Source organism: Pantherophis guttatus, chromosome 4 (assembly GCF_059756535.1).
Source record: "Pantherophis guttatus breed Tessera chromosome 4, ASM5975653v1, whole genome shotgun sequence".
In the NCBI taxonomy this organism is placed as follows: Eukaryota; Metazoa; Chordata; class Lepidosauria; order Squamata; family Colubridae; genus Pantherophis; species Pantherophis guttatus.
Window position 1 is genome coordinate 99,553,580 of NC_142066.1, and position 16,265 is coordinate 99,569,844.

The 16,265-nt window shown below is 38.3% G+C and overlaps 1 protein-coding gene across 1 annotated transcript in view; it reads right to left on the reverse strand.

The window, feature by feature from the left end:
- LOC117656005 (prostatic acid phosphatase-like) overlaps positions 1-16,265 on the reverse strand; it is a 118,584-nt gene that overhangs the window by 98,280 nt on the left and 4,039 nt on the right. Inside the window, 1 exon segment of the mRNA XM_087893678.1 lies at positions 11,582-11,677. Within this exon segment, the coding sequence (XP_087749804.1) occupies positions 11,582-11,677 (96 nt within the window).

Here is a 16,265-nt window from a genome sequence, read left to right on the forward strand (position 1 = left end):
TGGTACAGCCCAAACTAGGGAAATCATTTGCTTCACTGCCACAATCTAAGAAAAGAGGAGTGGTTTTGTACATCAAAGATACAATATTAGTGGAAAAAATTTATGAAGATGGAGAAGGACGAATTCTGATGGTGGAAATGACAGACAATAACAGGAAAGTATTGCTAACAGCGATATATGCTCCTAGTGACAATCAAGAAAACTTTTATAGAAAATTACATTTGAAATTAATAGAGCGGGACTACGACCACATCTGTATGATGGGAGACTTCAATGGAATAGTAGATGAGAAAATGGACTATAATACACAAAAGACAATAAAACAAAGTAGGAAAACTTTGCCGAAATCTTTTTTTAAGATGATAGAGGAAATAAATTTAAAAGATATATGGAGAGAAAGACATGCAAAAAATAGACAATATACTTTTTATTCCAATAGACATTTATCATGGTCCAGAATAGATATGATATGGTTGACAATGGACTTGACCTCGAACATAGAAGAAATAGCCATAGAGGCTAATACTTGGGCAGATCATAATCCAATGATGATGAGATGGAAAGGACAAAGGAGAAGGTCCAGATGGACTTTAAACACTACAATATTAAAAGAAAAGGATTTCCTACAGAATATGGAGAAAGAATTAGCTTAAAAAAAAAAAAGAAAATAGAAAAGAGGATACATCACTACAGAATCGATGGGATACCATGAAAGCTTATGCCAGAGGCCTGATTATTGACTATACAAAGAAAAGAAATATTAAGAAAAGGCAACATATAAAATTCTAGAGGATGATTATAAGATATTGGAAAAAGAACTGCAGAAGTTCCCACACAAAAAAAAAGACATTAAAATGAAAATGGACACGATTAAACATAAAATGGGATTATTAGAGAAAGAAGAGCTAGCACAAAAAAATCAGGAACGCTAAACAGAAATATTTTGAAGACACTAATAAACCAGGCAGATGGCTAGCATACAAATTGAAAAAAGAAAGAAACTCAAGGAAAATAACACAGTTAATAGATAGTTAGATTTGGAAATGAGGAGAAGAAGAACATTGTACAAGACTATTATAAAAAACTATATGAAAAAGAAAAGATAGAAGAGGAAAATATTAAACAATATTTACATAAGGCAAATTTACCTCAGATTCCAAAAGATGTTGAGATGATGTTAGAAGGGAATATAACAATGATGGAGTTGACAGAAGCAATTAAAAAACAAAAAAGTGGGGAAGCACCAGGTCCAGATGGATTACCGGCGGAATATTATAAGACTTTGCAGGAATCACTGAGTCTCCCATTACTAGAAATTATGAATGAAGTAATGTTACAGAAGGAAATACCCAACTCATGGTTAGAAGCATATATTACACTTATTCCAAAAGAAGATACCGACCTACAACAAGTCAAAAACTATAGGCCAATATCCTTGCTAAACTCAGACTATAAAATCTTCGCTACAATACTAGCAGGAAGACTTAAAAGATATTTAAATAATTTTATACACCCGGACCAAAATGGATTTCTACTAAAAAGGCAGATTAGAGATAATTTGAGAATAATTTTGGATACATTGGAATATTATGATGCGCACCCAGAAAAGCAAATGGCTTTGATGTTTTTAGATGCACAGAAAGCCTTTGATAATGTGAACTGGCAATTTATGATACTACAATTGAAACAGATGGGCTTTGGAGAGAAATTTGTCCAAGGTATAGAAGCTATGTATTATAAACAAACAGCAAAAATAATGATGAATGGAGAGATGACAGAATCTATTGAAATACAAAAAGGAACAGACAAAGATGTCCATTGTCACCATTGTGGTTTGTGTTAACATTAGAAGTATTAAACAGAAATATTAGAGAAGAAAAAGGAATAAAAGGAATGAAAATTCAAAATCAAGAATATAAATTGCAAGCATTTGCTGATGACCTGGTGTTTATCTTGGAAGAACCACTTCAATCTGTAAACAAATTGATAGACAAAATAGGAGACTTTGGGAAAGTGGCTGGTTTGAAAATAAATAAAGACAAAACGAAGATGTTGACAAAAAATATGTTAAAAAAACAGAAAGAAGAATTGGCGGAAGTATCAAGGATGCAGGTCACGAATAAGGTTAAATATCTGGGAATACATTTGACAGCAAGATGTGGTACTCTTAAGGAGAATAATTATGATAAGCTTAAACAACAGATAGTGACAGACCTAACAAAATGGGAGAATTTGCAGCTATCATTGATAGGGAGAATATCAACTATTAAAATGAATATACTGCCCAGACTTTTATACTTGTTTCAGACAATTCCAATTAAGTTGGGGAAAAAATATTTTGAAGATTTAAATAAAATGGTGTTAAAATATATATGGCAGGGCAAAAAGGCAAGGATAAAACTAAAATTGATGCAAGATGTTAGATCAAGAGGAGGTTTTGGTTTGCCGGATTGGGAATTGTATTATCAATCTTGTAACTTGATGTGGATTAAAGAATGGATAACACTAAGGAATATTAGATTGCTGACCTTAGAAGGACATGATTTACTGTTGGGTTGGCACGCTTTTATGTGGTATAAAAGTACAAAAGTACAGGGTTATTTCAGAAGACATATGATACGAGAATCTTTGTTATTAAACTGGGAGAAGATCAAACAATGATACTATTTAAAAATTCCAGTCTGGTTATCACCTATTGAAGCAGTCTCACACGCAATAACATTTAGGAAGGAACAAATTGTTAGATATGGTGAATTATTAAATGAAAGGGGTGAACTTAAGTCGAAGCAAGAATTAGAAGAACAAGAGCTTGAAATGGATTGGTTTTCATATATGCAAATACAGTCTAGATATGATGAAGATTCTAAAATGGAGGGTTTTTATAGTAACTTGACAAACTTAGATAAAATCTTAACAGTTTCTGATGACCATGTAATTAAAAAATTGTACGGTCATTTATTAGAAGTAAAATTGGCAGAAGAACAAGTTAAAGAAATATTGATTGCATGGGGGAAAAATGTGGGTCATGGGATTGACCTAGAGAAATAAGAAAAATTATGGTCGCAGAATTATAAAATGACAATGTCAACAGCATATAAGGAAAATTTGTATAAGATGTTTTACAGGTGGCATTTACCCCTGGCGAGAATAGCCAGAATGTACAAGAATAAATCGGAGAAATGTTGGAAGTGTCATCAGACTCTGGGCTCATATTATCATATGTGGTGGACATGTGCAGAAGCTAAAAGATATTGGACTAAAATCCACAAATGGTTGGAAAAAATGACAAAGAAACATATTGACTTTAAACCAGAGATATTTTTATTGGGGATTTTACCAGAAATATACAATAGAGAAATGAGATATTTAATTGTGAATGTTTTAACTGCGGCTAGAATTGTATTTGCTAGAAATTGAAAAGGTGAGAAGATATCCACGGATGACGATGTTATCAAGAAAATTTTGGAGTGTGCTGAAATGAGTAAATTGACATTTGAAATTAGGGAACAAGAAGATAAACAATATTATTTGATATGGGATTTATTTTATCAATGGTTAGACAAGAAAGAATGGAAATGAAATATGAAATATGAAATGGATAAGATAATAAAACATATAAAGGGTTTTTTTTCCCTCTTATAGAGGACAATTTACTGTTAAATAATTGGTAAATGAGAATAATAATAGAGGACTTCCGCTGGCTCCGCGAGCTTTGAAAGACGTTCTTTTGAGAGCGTCTGCTCCCTGGCTCCGTTAAAGCCCCAGAACAGCCGACAAACGCTGTCTGGAGGCTTGAAATTCTCCCCCCGGGCAAAGGGGAGAGAGAAGAGCAGGCAGGTGGAGGTAGAACCCCCCCGAACTCCCTAGGAAAAATCCTGGGGCGCGAAGGGTGTGAGTTCCCTAAAAGCCTGCCAAGCCGCTCCAGACCAGGGACGTCTCTGCTAATTAGCTAATTAGCGGAATTAGAAGCCGCGACCAATCTTGCTGAATGGAAATGAGGGAATTAACATCTTGAACTAACAGCAGGCGGAACGAGCAAGGAGAAATCAGACTGCAAGTATTTTTTACCTAACTCCAATGCCTAGAGCCTCCTTCGGAAGTAATCACTTAGTACTTTGCAACAATATGGCGATTGAAGCTTGAAAGGGCGGGGGAAATGGAAAGTTACAGGAAAAGTTTCGTTTTGCTGGCAGCCCTTCACTTGGGGGGGAAAAAAAAGAGCTTTTGTGCTGACAGAAGGAGGATTTTAAACATTAATTAACATTGGGAAATCTTTTGAGGAACTCTTCTTTTTGACTCTGAGTAAATATAAAGACTAATTTCAAACTGGAAATGGCCTCAAAGTCTGTAAAAACTGTTCCTACTAAAGGAACTGGGAGTGCTGGTAGCTCCCCAGCTCATATTCCTAGATTACAAGTTTCTGCTCCCCCAGCGGATCCACAGACTTTAACGTTGGAAATGTTGCAACAAGCTCTCCAAATCACACAAAATAAAATTGTTGATGTGATTGATGAAAAAATTAAGGAAACTAATGAAAAAATTAAGGAAACTAATGAAAAGATACAGGCTGTGTCAGATGAGATTGCAATTCGCAATCAGGGGATTAGGGATGATATATTAATGGCATTTAAGTGTCTGGCAGGCAATATTGAGATGGTGGATGACAGAGTTGAGGAAATTAAACAATCTTCTGAAATTTTGGATAGCAAAATAGGAGAAGCTCAAAACAGAATTCAAAGGGCTGAAGACGATGTAATAATGGTACAATACAGAGATATGGAATTTGCTTTAAGATTTAGAGGGGTGAAGGAAAATAAACAAGAGAATTTGAGAGAAATGATGTCTGAGGCATTGGCACCGCTGGTGGGGGAGTCCAAAAATGATCTGGGCTGGCAGATGGACAAGCTGTACCGTGTTAACTCCTGGATTGCTAGACAGAAACATCTACCAAGAGACATTGTGATATATTTTACTACAAGGAGAGTACGCAACGAAATTTTACAGGCTACTTTTAAAAACAAGCTTCGGGTGGAAGGCCAGGAAGTAATGACAATGAAAGAAATCCCCCCTAAGATCTTGAGAGCTAGAAGGGAGTATGCCTTTCTGGTGGATGAACTGAGAAAACGTCAGATACAGTACAGATGGGAGGTGCCAACTGGACTAGTGGTGACTTATTCAGGAGAGAGATATCGGCTTAACACAATTTGGAAAGCAAGAGATTTTCATACTAATGTATTAAAGGCTGGCACACCCAAATCAACTAAATCACCAGAAGGCAAAAGAAAGAAAGAAGTAATGGAAGCTGAGACAGAAGAGCTCCTGACAGTAGTTCAGGGGGGAGCTTTGGCTGATCAAGAAGAAATACAAATTCAAATGGCTACTCAAGAGTTGGCGCTGATTGATTTCTCGCAGTTACCAAAGGATCAAAGACAGACCAGATCGGTGACAGCTAGACTCAAGGAAGAATTAAGACAGCAACAATCCCAGATGGCAACTCAAGAAATGATTCAAGATACTACTAGAACAGGAGCAGTGGGGGGAGCAAGACCTAAAACTCAAATGAGATCAGAGCATCAGGACTTGCTTCAGAGGCTCCAAAGGCCCAGAGATGGGAACTAGATTTTTGACTTGGAACGTTAATGGCTTGAATTCTCCACAGAAAAGAAGAAAAATATTTCACTATCTTAAGCAATTTAAGAATGAAGTAATTTGTTTACAAGAGACTCATATAAGAATACAAGATCAAAAGTATCTGATTAATGCAAGACTTGGTACATCTTACGTAGCAGCAGCACCAGAAAAGAAAAATGGTATAGTTATATATTTGAAAAGAGACTTAGTTGCTAAATTAATTGAAGCAGACGATCAAGGCAGATTTTTAGCGATAGAACTTTTAGTAAACGGAGAAAAAATACTTGTAATCGGAGTTTATGCCCCGAATCAACAACAAGAAAACTTTTATAATTTACTACATTCAAAATTGACACACTGGGCATATAAAACTTGTATCCTGTTAGGCGACTGGAATGGTGTTTTGGATGTTAAAAAAGACAAGATGGGACCTAAACAAAATGTGTCAACAAGAGCAAAATTGCCCAAAGCGTTTTGGGAAATGATGGATGACTGGGAGTTGAGCGATATCTGGCGTGAAAGAAACCTGGAAGAAAAAGATTTTACTTTTTTTTCAGATAGACATCAATCCTTTTCAAGGATTGATTTTATATTAATTACTAGCGATCTTTTATCCAGGGTGAAAAATACGAAGATTTGCTCAAGAACATTGACAGACCATAGTCCAGTTTGGCTGGAATTGGAGTATGAGAAAGGGCCTAGGAGGTCCTGGAGGTTAAATGATAATTTGTTTAGGTATGAAGAAAATGTAAAAGAGTGTAAAAAATTTATGAAAGAATTTTTTGTTATGAATATGCAAAAGGGCACATCGATGGAAATGGTATGGGATGCAAGTAAGGCATATATGCGAGGAATTTTGATATATTTGAATAATAAATATAGAAAGAAACAGGGGACAAAAAGAAAAGAATTAGAAGATGAGATTAGTAAACAGGAACGGGCTTTAGTAGCTAATCCAACAGATAAGAAAATTAAAGAGGCAATCAATTTATTGAAAGGTCAATTTAATATGTTAATAGCAGATCAAGTGGCAACTAATTTAAGATATGCAAAACATAATACTTTTTACAATGCCAACAAACCAGGCAGGTGGTTAGCATATTTGTTAAGGAAAAAGCAAAAATCAAGGACAATAGAGAGAATAAAATATAAGGGTAAAGAGGTTTATGAGCAACAATTGATTAAAAAATCTTTTTTAGAGTTTTATTCGAGGCTGTATACTGGTGACAAAATTAAAGATATAGATATAGATAGATATTTGCAGAAAGAGAATATTTATACAATTTCAAATGAGCAGAGGGATAGTTTAAATCAATCGATAACTTCTGAGGAAATTGCGTTAGCAATTAAGCAGTTGAAAGTGTGTAAAGCTCCTGGGACGGACGGTTTGACGGCTATTTACTATAAAACCCTACAGGAGGAAATGATAGAACCGCTGAAAGAATTATTTAACAATATACAACAGGGAGGAGAGGTACCTCCAACTTGGAAGACAGCATTTATTTCGTTGATCCCAAAAGAAGGGCATGACGATACAGATCCTAAAAATTACAGGCCAATTTCATTATTAAATACAGACTATAAGATATTTGCAAAAATTTTGGAAATAGATTAATGACAGTCATGCAGCAAATGATTCACCATGATCAAACTGGTTTTATAAATGGTAGACAAATGAAGGGTAATGTAAGGCAAATTGTTAACTTATTAGAGTATTTGGGAAGGAACAACCAGGTCCCCGCAGTGCTTGTGTTCTTGGATGCTGAGAAAGCCTTTGATAGATTGAATTGGCAATTTTTACTTAAACTAATAGAAAGGATGCAATTTGGAGAACAATTTGTACAATCTATTAAGGCAATATATCAAAAACAAACAGCGCAAATAATAGTTAATGGTGGTTTAACAGATGTTTTTAATATAGAAAAAGGAACAAGGCAAGGCTGTCCCTTGTCCCCGTTATTGTTCATTTTGACGCTGGAAATTTTATTAAACAAGATACGCGAGATGAATACAATTAAGGGAATTAAAATTAGACAGCATGAATACAAGGTACGAGCATTTGCGGATGACCTGGTTGTTACCTTAACCCAACCGGTACAATCGATTACAGCCTTGATGGATATAACCTGCTTATACGGACAAGTATCTGGTTTTAAAATAAATGCAGCTAAAACAAAAATAATAGCTAAAAATATGGTTAGGAGCCAAAAAGAAGAGATAGAAAGGTTAACAGGATTTGAAGTAGTTAAGAAGGTTAAATATCTGGGGGTCTATATTATGACCGCAAATACGAAATTATATCAGTATAACTATGAACCATTATGGCACAAAATACAGAAAGAGATGGACAACTGGAAAAAACTACAACTGTCTTTGTTGGGAAGGATAGCTGCTGTAAAAATGAATATTTTACCAAAATTTCTATTTCTTTTTCAAATGATACCAATACTTAAAAAAGATGAGAATTTGAAGGAATGGCAGAAGGGCATAAATAAGTTTGTGTGGGCAGGGAAGAAACCACGAGTCAAACAAAAGATATTGCAAGATACTAGAGAAAGAGGTGGTCTTAAGATGCCCAATTTAAGATTGTATTATGAAGCTGCTGCCCTCTCAGCAATCACAGATTGGATAAACTTAACGGAGGAAAAGATATTGAATATTGAAGGATATGGTTTGGTTTATGGCTGGCATGCTTACTTAGTGTATGATAAGAAAGTAGATAAGACTTTTAAAAGTCATATATTAAGAAATGCTCTATTGCGTGTCTGGAAAAAGTATAAATATAAACTAAATGATAGGTTACCAATATGGACAGTACCCAGACACGCGATAGAGAACATAAATTTAGAGCAAAAGCAAGATAAGATTACATATAAGGAACTCCTTTATAAGGAAGGAGTCAGACTACAGTTAAAATCCATGGAACAATTAAAAGAAGAAGGGACTATTAAGACTTGGTTTCAATATGGACAGCTGCTGGCTAGATGGAGAGAAGATCAAAAAATTGGTATTTTGCAGCAGGATGAGAATTTGATAAAGCAAATAAGAGATGAAGGTCAAATGCACATAAAAAGGTTGTACAATGCATTATTGGAAATAGATTCAGAAACAGACTTAGTCAAGGGTTGTATGATAAAATGGGCACAAAATGTAGGTGAACCAATAATGATGGAAACATGGGAAAAGATATGGGTTAGAAATGTAAGATTTACACAAGCACAAAATTTAAGGGAGAATTTTTACAAAATGTTTTATAGATGGCATTTAGACCCAAAAAAACTAGCTTGTATGTATCCAAATTTACAACCCAAGTGTTGGCGATGTGAGTGTGAAGATGCTACATATTTTCATATATGGTGGACATGTAAAAAGATTAAGGCTTTTTGGATAAAAATATGGTGGATTATTCAAAATATTTTGAAGAAAAAAATTAAATTTACACCACAGTTTTTTCTGTTGGGAATAGTTACGGATTGTACTGTAATAGAGACTAAGCTGGTTTTGAACTTAATAATAGCTGCCAGATTACTGGTGGCACAGTACTGGAAGAAGGAAGATCCACCTACTATTGAGGAATGGACATTAAAAGTTGTGCATTTGGCGGAAATGGCAAAAATTTCATCATACCTTAAAGACCATTCAAATGAGAGATATATATCGGAATGGAGAAAATGGATTGATTACATACAGAAGAAGTATCCGAATAAGAAGATTCATATAGCTTATGAATGAAATAATATTAAGTAGTTTATGTTTGTTTTTTTTTTGAGTTATAAGGAGTTAAGGACCTAGGGAGAATATGAAATGTAATAATTTGTTAGCACATTTTAGTTCTTGGTTTGTGAATGCTATACCCTGTGCTCGTTCTGGGAAGTCTAGGGAGGGGGGTGGGGGAGGGAGGGGAAGGGAGAGTGGGAAGGGGAGGGGGGGTTGAGGGGGGAAGGGTGGGGGGTGAAAATGTTTGTATTTTTCATAAAACTTTTCAATAAAAAAAAAAGAGAGAATAATAATGTAATAAATTGTTAAATAAGAAAATGTGGGATAGAGGATTAAGCACAAAAGATTCGTAACCGATCAATACACTTTCTGTAATTGTAATGGATGATAATTATTTTATGTTTTAACTTTTGTTTAAAAATAAAAAAAATCCCCCCCCCAAAAAAAGAATGGTGAGGTAAAACTAACTCTGAATTTCTAAGGCACCAGTTCACAATATTAAACAATGAATTTCCCAGGCTTCCATGTAGACCATGTAAACGAATTATCTTTGTTATGGGAACCATCTGTCTTCTTCCTCACAACTGTTGATATGACCTTGAAAAGTTTCCAGTGTCTTGCAAGCTCCCATGGAACTGCAGAAGTTTCATTTCTCCAAATTAACCCATTCGTAGTCAACATCCCCCTCCCTTATTCTAATGACAAGTTGAAATGAAGACGCACGTAGCTGCCCATGTTTCACTCCTGACACGAATGTGCACAAAAACATTTATGAGCATTTAATGAATCTCATGAAATCCCTATTGGAATACTTCCCAGACACTAACTGAAACATTGAGTGGGAAAAAAAAATCCATTCGTCAACCAAAATAAAGTCCACATCTTGCTTATGCCAGAGTATGAAGATCTTATTGAAATTCAGTGCTTTAAAAACAAATTTTGAATTTTTACCACTGAATGACTTTTGGATGGGACTGATAAACATATACCCATTAGTAGCCAAAAAGCTATCTGAGCTCTGCTTCCCTTCCCTTCCCATTCACCTATTGATGTGAATCAGAGTTTTCAGCTTATGCTTATACCAAAAATAAATTTAGGCATAAATTGTATGTCACCCCATATTTACATATTTAGCTGTTAGACATAAAGCCCAATTTCAAAACTATTTTAAATAGTTAAATAAAAAATGAAGCTGTTTCATTCATCAAACTGGATGTAAATCCAATGTTTTCTTGGACAAAAATAAATGTCTTTGGTTATAGCCAATGTTTTCTTGTACCAAAATAGAGGTTTGCAGTTATATTTAAAATGCTTTCTCTTTATTTCCAGACCTACTGCATTATGCAAAACACTCAAGAATTAGGAGTAGATGAAAGAAGGAAAAACATTGTGGTTTACAATGCTTACTAAAGCTCAGGAATAGAGTTAGGAATTCCATTGGGGAGGGGGATTGTCTTCTAAGGTGTTCCATGATTGAAAAAGTTTGTGAAATGCTGATCTAGCCATGTCTTAAAACATCGTTCATATTTGGAAAGATGTTCAATTCCTCAGTGACATGTTGAGTATCATCTGACCTGTGGGGCTCATTATTTGGCACTATATCATCAATCATTTTGTATTTTATCCATGTAGTTTCTTGGTAAAAATACAGGAATGATTTAGCATTGCCTTCTTCTGCACAGTATGAATTAGCCACAGTGATCATCTGCCTCTGACATCTTCCTATATCACTCTGCTAAAATAGATGTCTGCTGATTTTAGCCGGGCAGGTGGCATGACAGAAAGATGGATGGCCAGAGAACAGATAGATGAGTGGACAGATACATTTTTATGGAATTCGGCTGTATTGTCCAGGCCCAGAATATTAATTCTTCTCTCTTGGTTCTTTAAAAAGGTTAGATTTCTCTATTAGTCTCAGAATTTATGAATTTGGGGCTAATTCTTTATACCATTTTATTCATTCATCTGAGATCAAAATTTGAAAATACGAATTTATGTTCTAAAAAAACTGTTTGAATTCTGTCCTAGTTCTTTTTCACTTTGAACAAACTGTAACAGAACAATAAATGCTGAGGAGGGATTCTAAGAGTTGGCATCAAATGTATCTTAAATGTACAGTGCTCGAGAAGGTTATGTAACTGTTATATGTCAATCAATAAAAGTTAATTATAAATCACATACCTTTATTATATGTATTGTTTATTGTCTTTACTATTATAGAAAACCAACAAACCTTAGTCAATTGCCCGAATCCCTGTGGCCATTCACTTTCACTGTGTAAGCCATTGGGATAGTTTTCAATAGGACTTCTATCTCCATGTCGATAAATCTAGGAAGAAAGATTATAAGACTATATCACTTAATATATTTTTTCCATTATAAGTCTTTTGATATATTTTTAATTCTCTCTCTCTCACACAAACACACACAATCACACCGGGGCGGGGTGGGGGGAGAGAAAGAGAAAAAGAGAGAAAGGGAGGAGGGAGAGATTAACCCTACTAAGTGTTGGAAAAAATTCCAGAAGCCATGCTCTGCAAACTTTCCTCACCTTCTGTTAGATTAATATAATATGTTATATTACGTTATATTATAAGCATAAACATCAGCCAGCATTGCTGGACCAACTGGCAAAGGAAAGCTCAAGACTGTATTGGTTGGAAACGTGCAGAAGATCCACTTCATCCTGCAGTGGACAGACAGTGGCTAGGATGATGATAATGATGATGAATATAAATAAAAGAATATGAAGAAGCATTTAAACAAGCATGTTGTGGAATGGTGAGACCAAATAACATTCCTAGGTTAGTCAGAGCCAGTTTATTGCACAATAGGTTCAGAGCCAGTTTTATACATGAAGCTTTGAACAAAATGAGAACTTTGTTACAATGGTTTTATACACTTCTAAAACAAAGGATTCTGTTAACTCAGCAGTTTTATCATTGCAGACATTCGTTACATCAAATGACATTTTTCTAATTACTAAGTTTGTTACATTATCTTTGCCAAACAGTCATAATTCTTCTTGTAAATCACCGAAGCATAGATTCAAATTATCTCTTGTTGATATTTCATGTGGTCATCCTTGGTCTCTTTAACCTTCAAACTGTATATCACCAAATGTCTCTATCTCTGACAACTGAGGGGCCCCTCTTATAGAATTTTTCTACTTCAAAGGAATTTGTCTGCCTTTGTACTATTTCTACTGGATACATTTGCTTCTCTCAAACAAGCACATTTTCTTTCTTACAATACTATGAATAAAGAGGACCCTTCAGTGATCATCTAGCTGGACCGGCATTACCTACATTAAGCATGCATATGAAACTTATTATTTTGATTAAATATCACTCATAAGTAACTTTAATATAATATATACATAAGAAAAAAGTAGCCAAATGCCTGAAAAATATTAAAATAATGTTATAATCCTTCAGTTTGAAATCTATAACCTATATATCTTTCTTTACAGTTGGATTTTTAATTGCTTAGATATTAAAATACTTTTAACTATCTTATATTCTAGATCCTAGGCTATATTATTACTGAAACATTTCTATTATTATGATTGGTCATACAGTCAGCTGGAAGTTTAAACTGGATTTGACATTTTTCAAATCAAATCAAACCTTTATTGTCAAAGGACAACATGTGTACAATGAGATTGTATGAGCCTCCCTTGGTGCAGCCCCCCCCCAAAAAAACACAGAAACATCCCAATAATTCAAAATAAACTCAAATAAAAGAAAAGAAAATCCCTAAACCCAAATAAGTAACAATTAACACACATTCCCATATACATATATGTATATAACATTTATTAGATTCAATGATGGAAGAGACGGACACAGCTTCTTTAGTGACAACAGCTCTTTATTAGTAGACCAGTGTAACCCAACAATCTGCTTGTCTGGCAGTGTCCTCTTTTATAGAGGGCTGCCAGACATCTTAATCAATGAGCTTCAAGTATTTTCCCACTGTTTTGGAGAACCTGAGTGAAGCCTTTGACTCACTCCTTATATGGTCATATCACTTCCTATGATACATAACACCCCTCCCCTCCCAGAATACAATTACTTAAGTCAATATATATACATATTTATAGACGTAATCACACAGGTAAGTGGGGCTGGTGTGAGCCCTAGTAGACATGCACAGTTCAGTTTGTTCCTGGGGGTTGACTTGAGTGGGTGGATTAGTTGCAGTCTCTGGACCCGCAAATGGAACCTCCTGGAACACATCGCTAGGCGTGGTAGGAGTTGGAAGGCCCAACCCCTCGGGAAGTCTGCGCTGGAGTCTTGGTTCCACAGGTGGGCAATCAAGCTGTACAATTGGGTTTGAGTTAGTGTTAGACATTGGATTTAACAGTTTAGAACAGTCAGGGTCTGACTGCTTGTCAGTTTGAGTTTGGTCTGGTGTACAAAGCAGAGAGTTTGAAATCCGGCCTCGGAGTTGGTCCCCAAGCCGACACCACAATCTCCCGTCCTCTAGCTCAACTTTGTAGGAGCGAGGACCAGATAGTTCCACAACTGTGCCAGGAATCCAGAGACCATCCCTGGCATAATTATGGGCATAGACCTTGTCCCCTATTCCAAACTTCCTAATTTTCCCAGTGGAGTCAGGGGGAGTGTCAGCAATATAATTCAGATGCATTCAGTCCAACTGTGATCGGATTCTCCATCCCATGAGGAGCTCCGAGGGGCTTCTATTCATGGCAGCACAGTGAGAGGGCAGTTTTTGGACCTGAGCCCCGGGTGCTGTGCTGTCTGCATTGGTTCATCGCTGCCATCTCACCACAAGAGGGGGTCGACTGGTTGATCGGACCACTGTGAGAGGGTGGTTGGGTCTATCCCCCCCCCTTGGACTGTGGTCAACCTGGAACCTGACTTCGTCCTCTGTTGTGAGGGGACAGTGGACCTGGTCTTGTTGAAAATGCTTTTGAGACTCCCATTCCATGTCTCTCCCCTGGACCTTCTATATGGAACCCTAGGATATGGTTGCTCCCATCCTCTGTGGTCAAGATGTATTCCGCAGTGGAGCTTCTTGGTCTGTGAGACTCCCCCCTCTCGCAGGCTTGGCCCTCCACTCTATCGAGGGCCTACCTCGATGACGGGCTTTGGAACCCCGAGAGGTGGCATGCCGCAAAGAGGGAGTTGTGGGGTTTTTAAAAATTGTCTTTTTGTAATCTTTTAAGGGGTTTAGGGCAGGGGTGGGGAGGGAGGGGCATAGGTCAGGCTTGTTACAGGGGCATGGAACGGAAGGCGGGGAGCGGGGTGTGGAGGAGCTCAGTGCTGATAGGGTGGAGGGTGATTCTATCAGGACCGTGGTTGGGAGGGGCAGATATGGCGGGAGTAGGGGCCACATCAGGTGGTGGCGGCACGCACCCGCTATCTCCAAGCGGTGGCATGCCTCGGCCCCAATGACTCTTCTCGTCTCCCCGGCTGTCCAGAGTTTCAGAGCCCAGGCCTTAGACTGATGCTGTGCAACGCCAGGTCCATGGTTAATAAGGCCCCCCTCATTTGTGAGCTAATACAGGAGGGGGGTGCGGACCTGGCAGGTATTACAGAGACCTGGCTGGGCCAAGAGGGGGGGGTCCCCCTCGTAGAGATGTGCCCACCAGGTTTCCACGCATTCCATCAGCCAAGGGCCCAGGGCAGGGGTGGGGGGGTGGCGGTCGTTATAAAGGAAGGTCTTGATCCAAGGGAGGCCACTGTACTTCAGATAGCCGGATGTGAGTCTCTTCTGGTGAAGTGGGGCCATGGGATGCAGGTGGGCCTGCTGATCACGTACCTGGCTCTCTGCCACGTGACAGCGGCCCTGCCCGAGCTTCTCAACGTTATTGCCGGGGTGGCGGTTGATACCCCCAGACTTTTGGTCATGGGGGATTTCAACCTGCCGTCTACCGGTGAGGTGTCTGGGATGGCTTGGGAGTTTATGGCTTCCATGACAGCCATGGACCTGACACAATTAATTCATGACCCCACTCACACGGGAGGACACACTCTGGACTTGGTTTTTATCTCTGGTCAGTGGCTGAGTGGTCTGGATATAGGGGATATAGTTACTGAACCCCTGTCATGGTCGGACCATTCTCTCCTGAGGCTGGACTTTTTGACCGCTGCACCCCACTGCAGGGAGGCGGAACCGACCAGGTGGTTCCGGCCCAGGCGCCTGATGGATCCTGATAGGTTCCAGAGGGAGCTTGGGCCAGTTCCTGAAACTCTGGCTCATGACTCGGCTGAAGATCTGGTGGCTGCCTGGGATAGGATGGCCGCCGGTGCTCTGGACTGAGTCGTGCCTTTGTGGCCTCTGACTCAACGCCGAACCTGCCTGGCCCCTTGGTTTTCCGAGGAGCTGAGGGAGATGAAACGCCGGAAAAGACGCCTAGAGAGTGGTTGGAGGGCTAGTCGCTCCGAATCTGACCGAACACTAGTTAGGTCTCATATTAAGACCTATCTAGTGGCGATAAAAGCGGCAAAGCATAACCACTTTTCCGCTCTTATTGCATCGGCAGATAACTGCCCAGCCACCTTGTTTAGGGCGACTCGCTCCCTCCTACATCAGGGAGCGCGGGAAGACCCCTTGCAAAGGCAGGCTGAGGATTTTGCACAGTATCTGCACGATAAAATCGCTCAGATTCGGGAAGGCTTGGACTCTGACTGGGTAGATCCTGGCGGGGTGACTGAGGCTGGTCTTGAGAATGTTACCTGGGATGAGTTCGACCCTGTGACTCCTGAGGACATGGACAGAATCCTGGGGAGGTTAAATGCAACCACATGTTTATTGGACCCGTGCCCCTCCTGGCTGGTACTGGCCACCCGGGAGGGAACATGAGACTGGATCCAGAGGATTATAAATGCTTCTCTGAGAGAGGGTTTCTTGCCTCCCGCCTTGAAAGAGGTGGTGGTGAGGCCCCT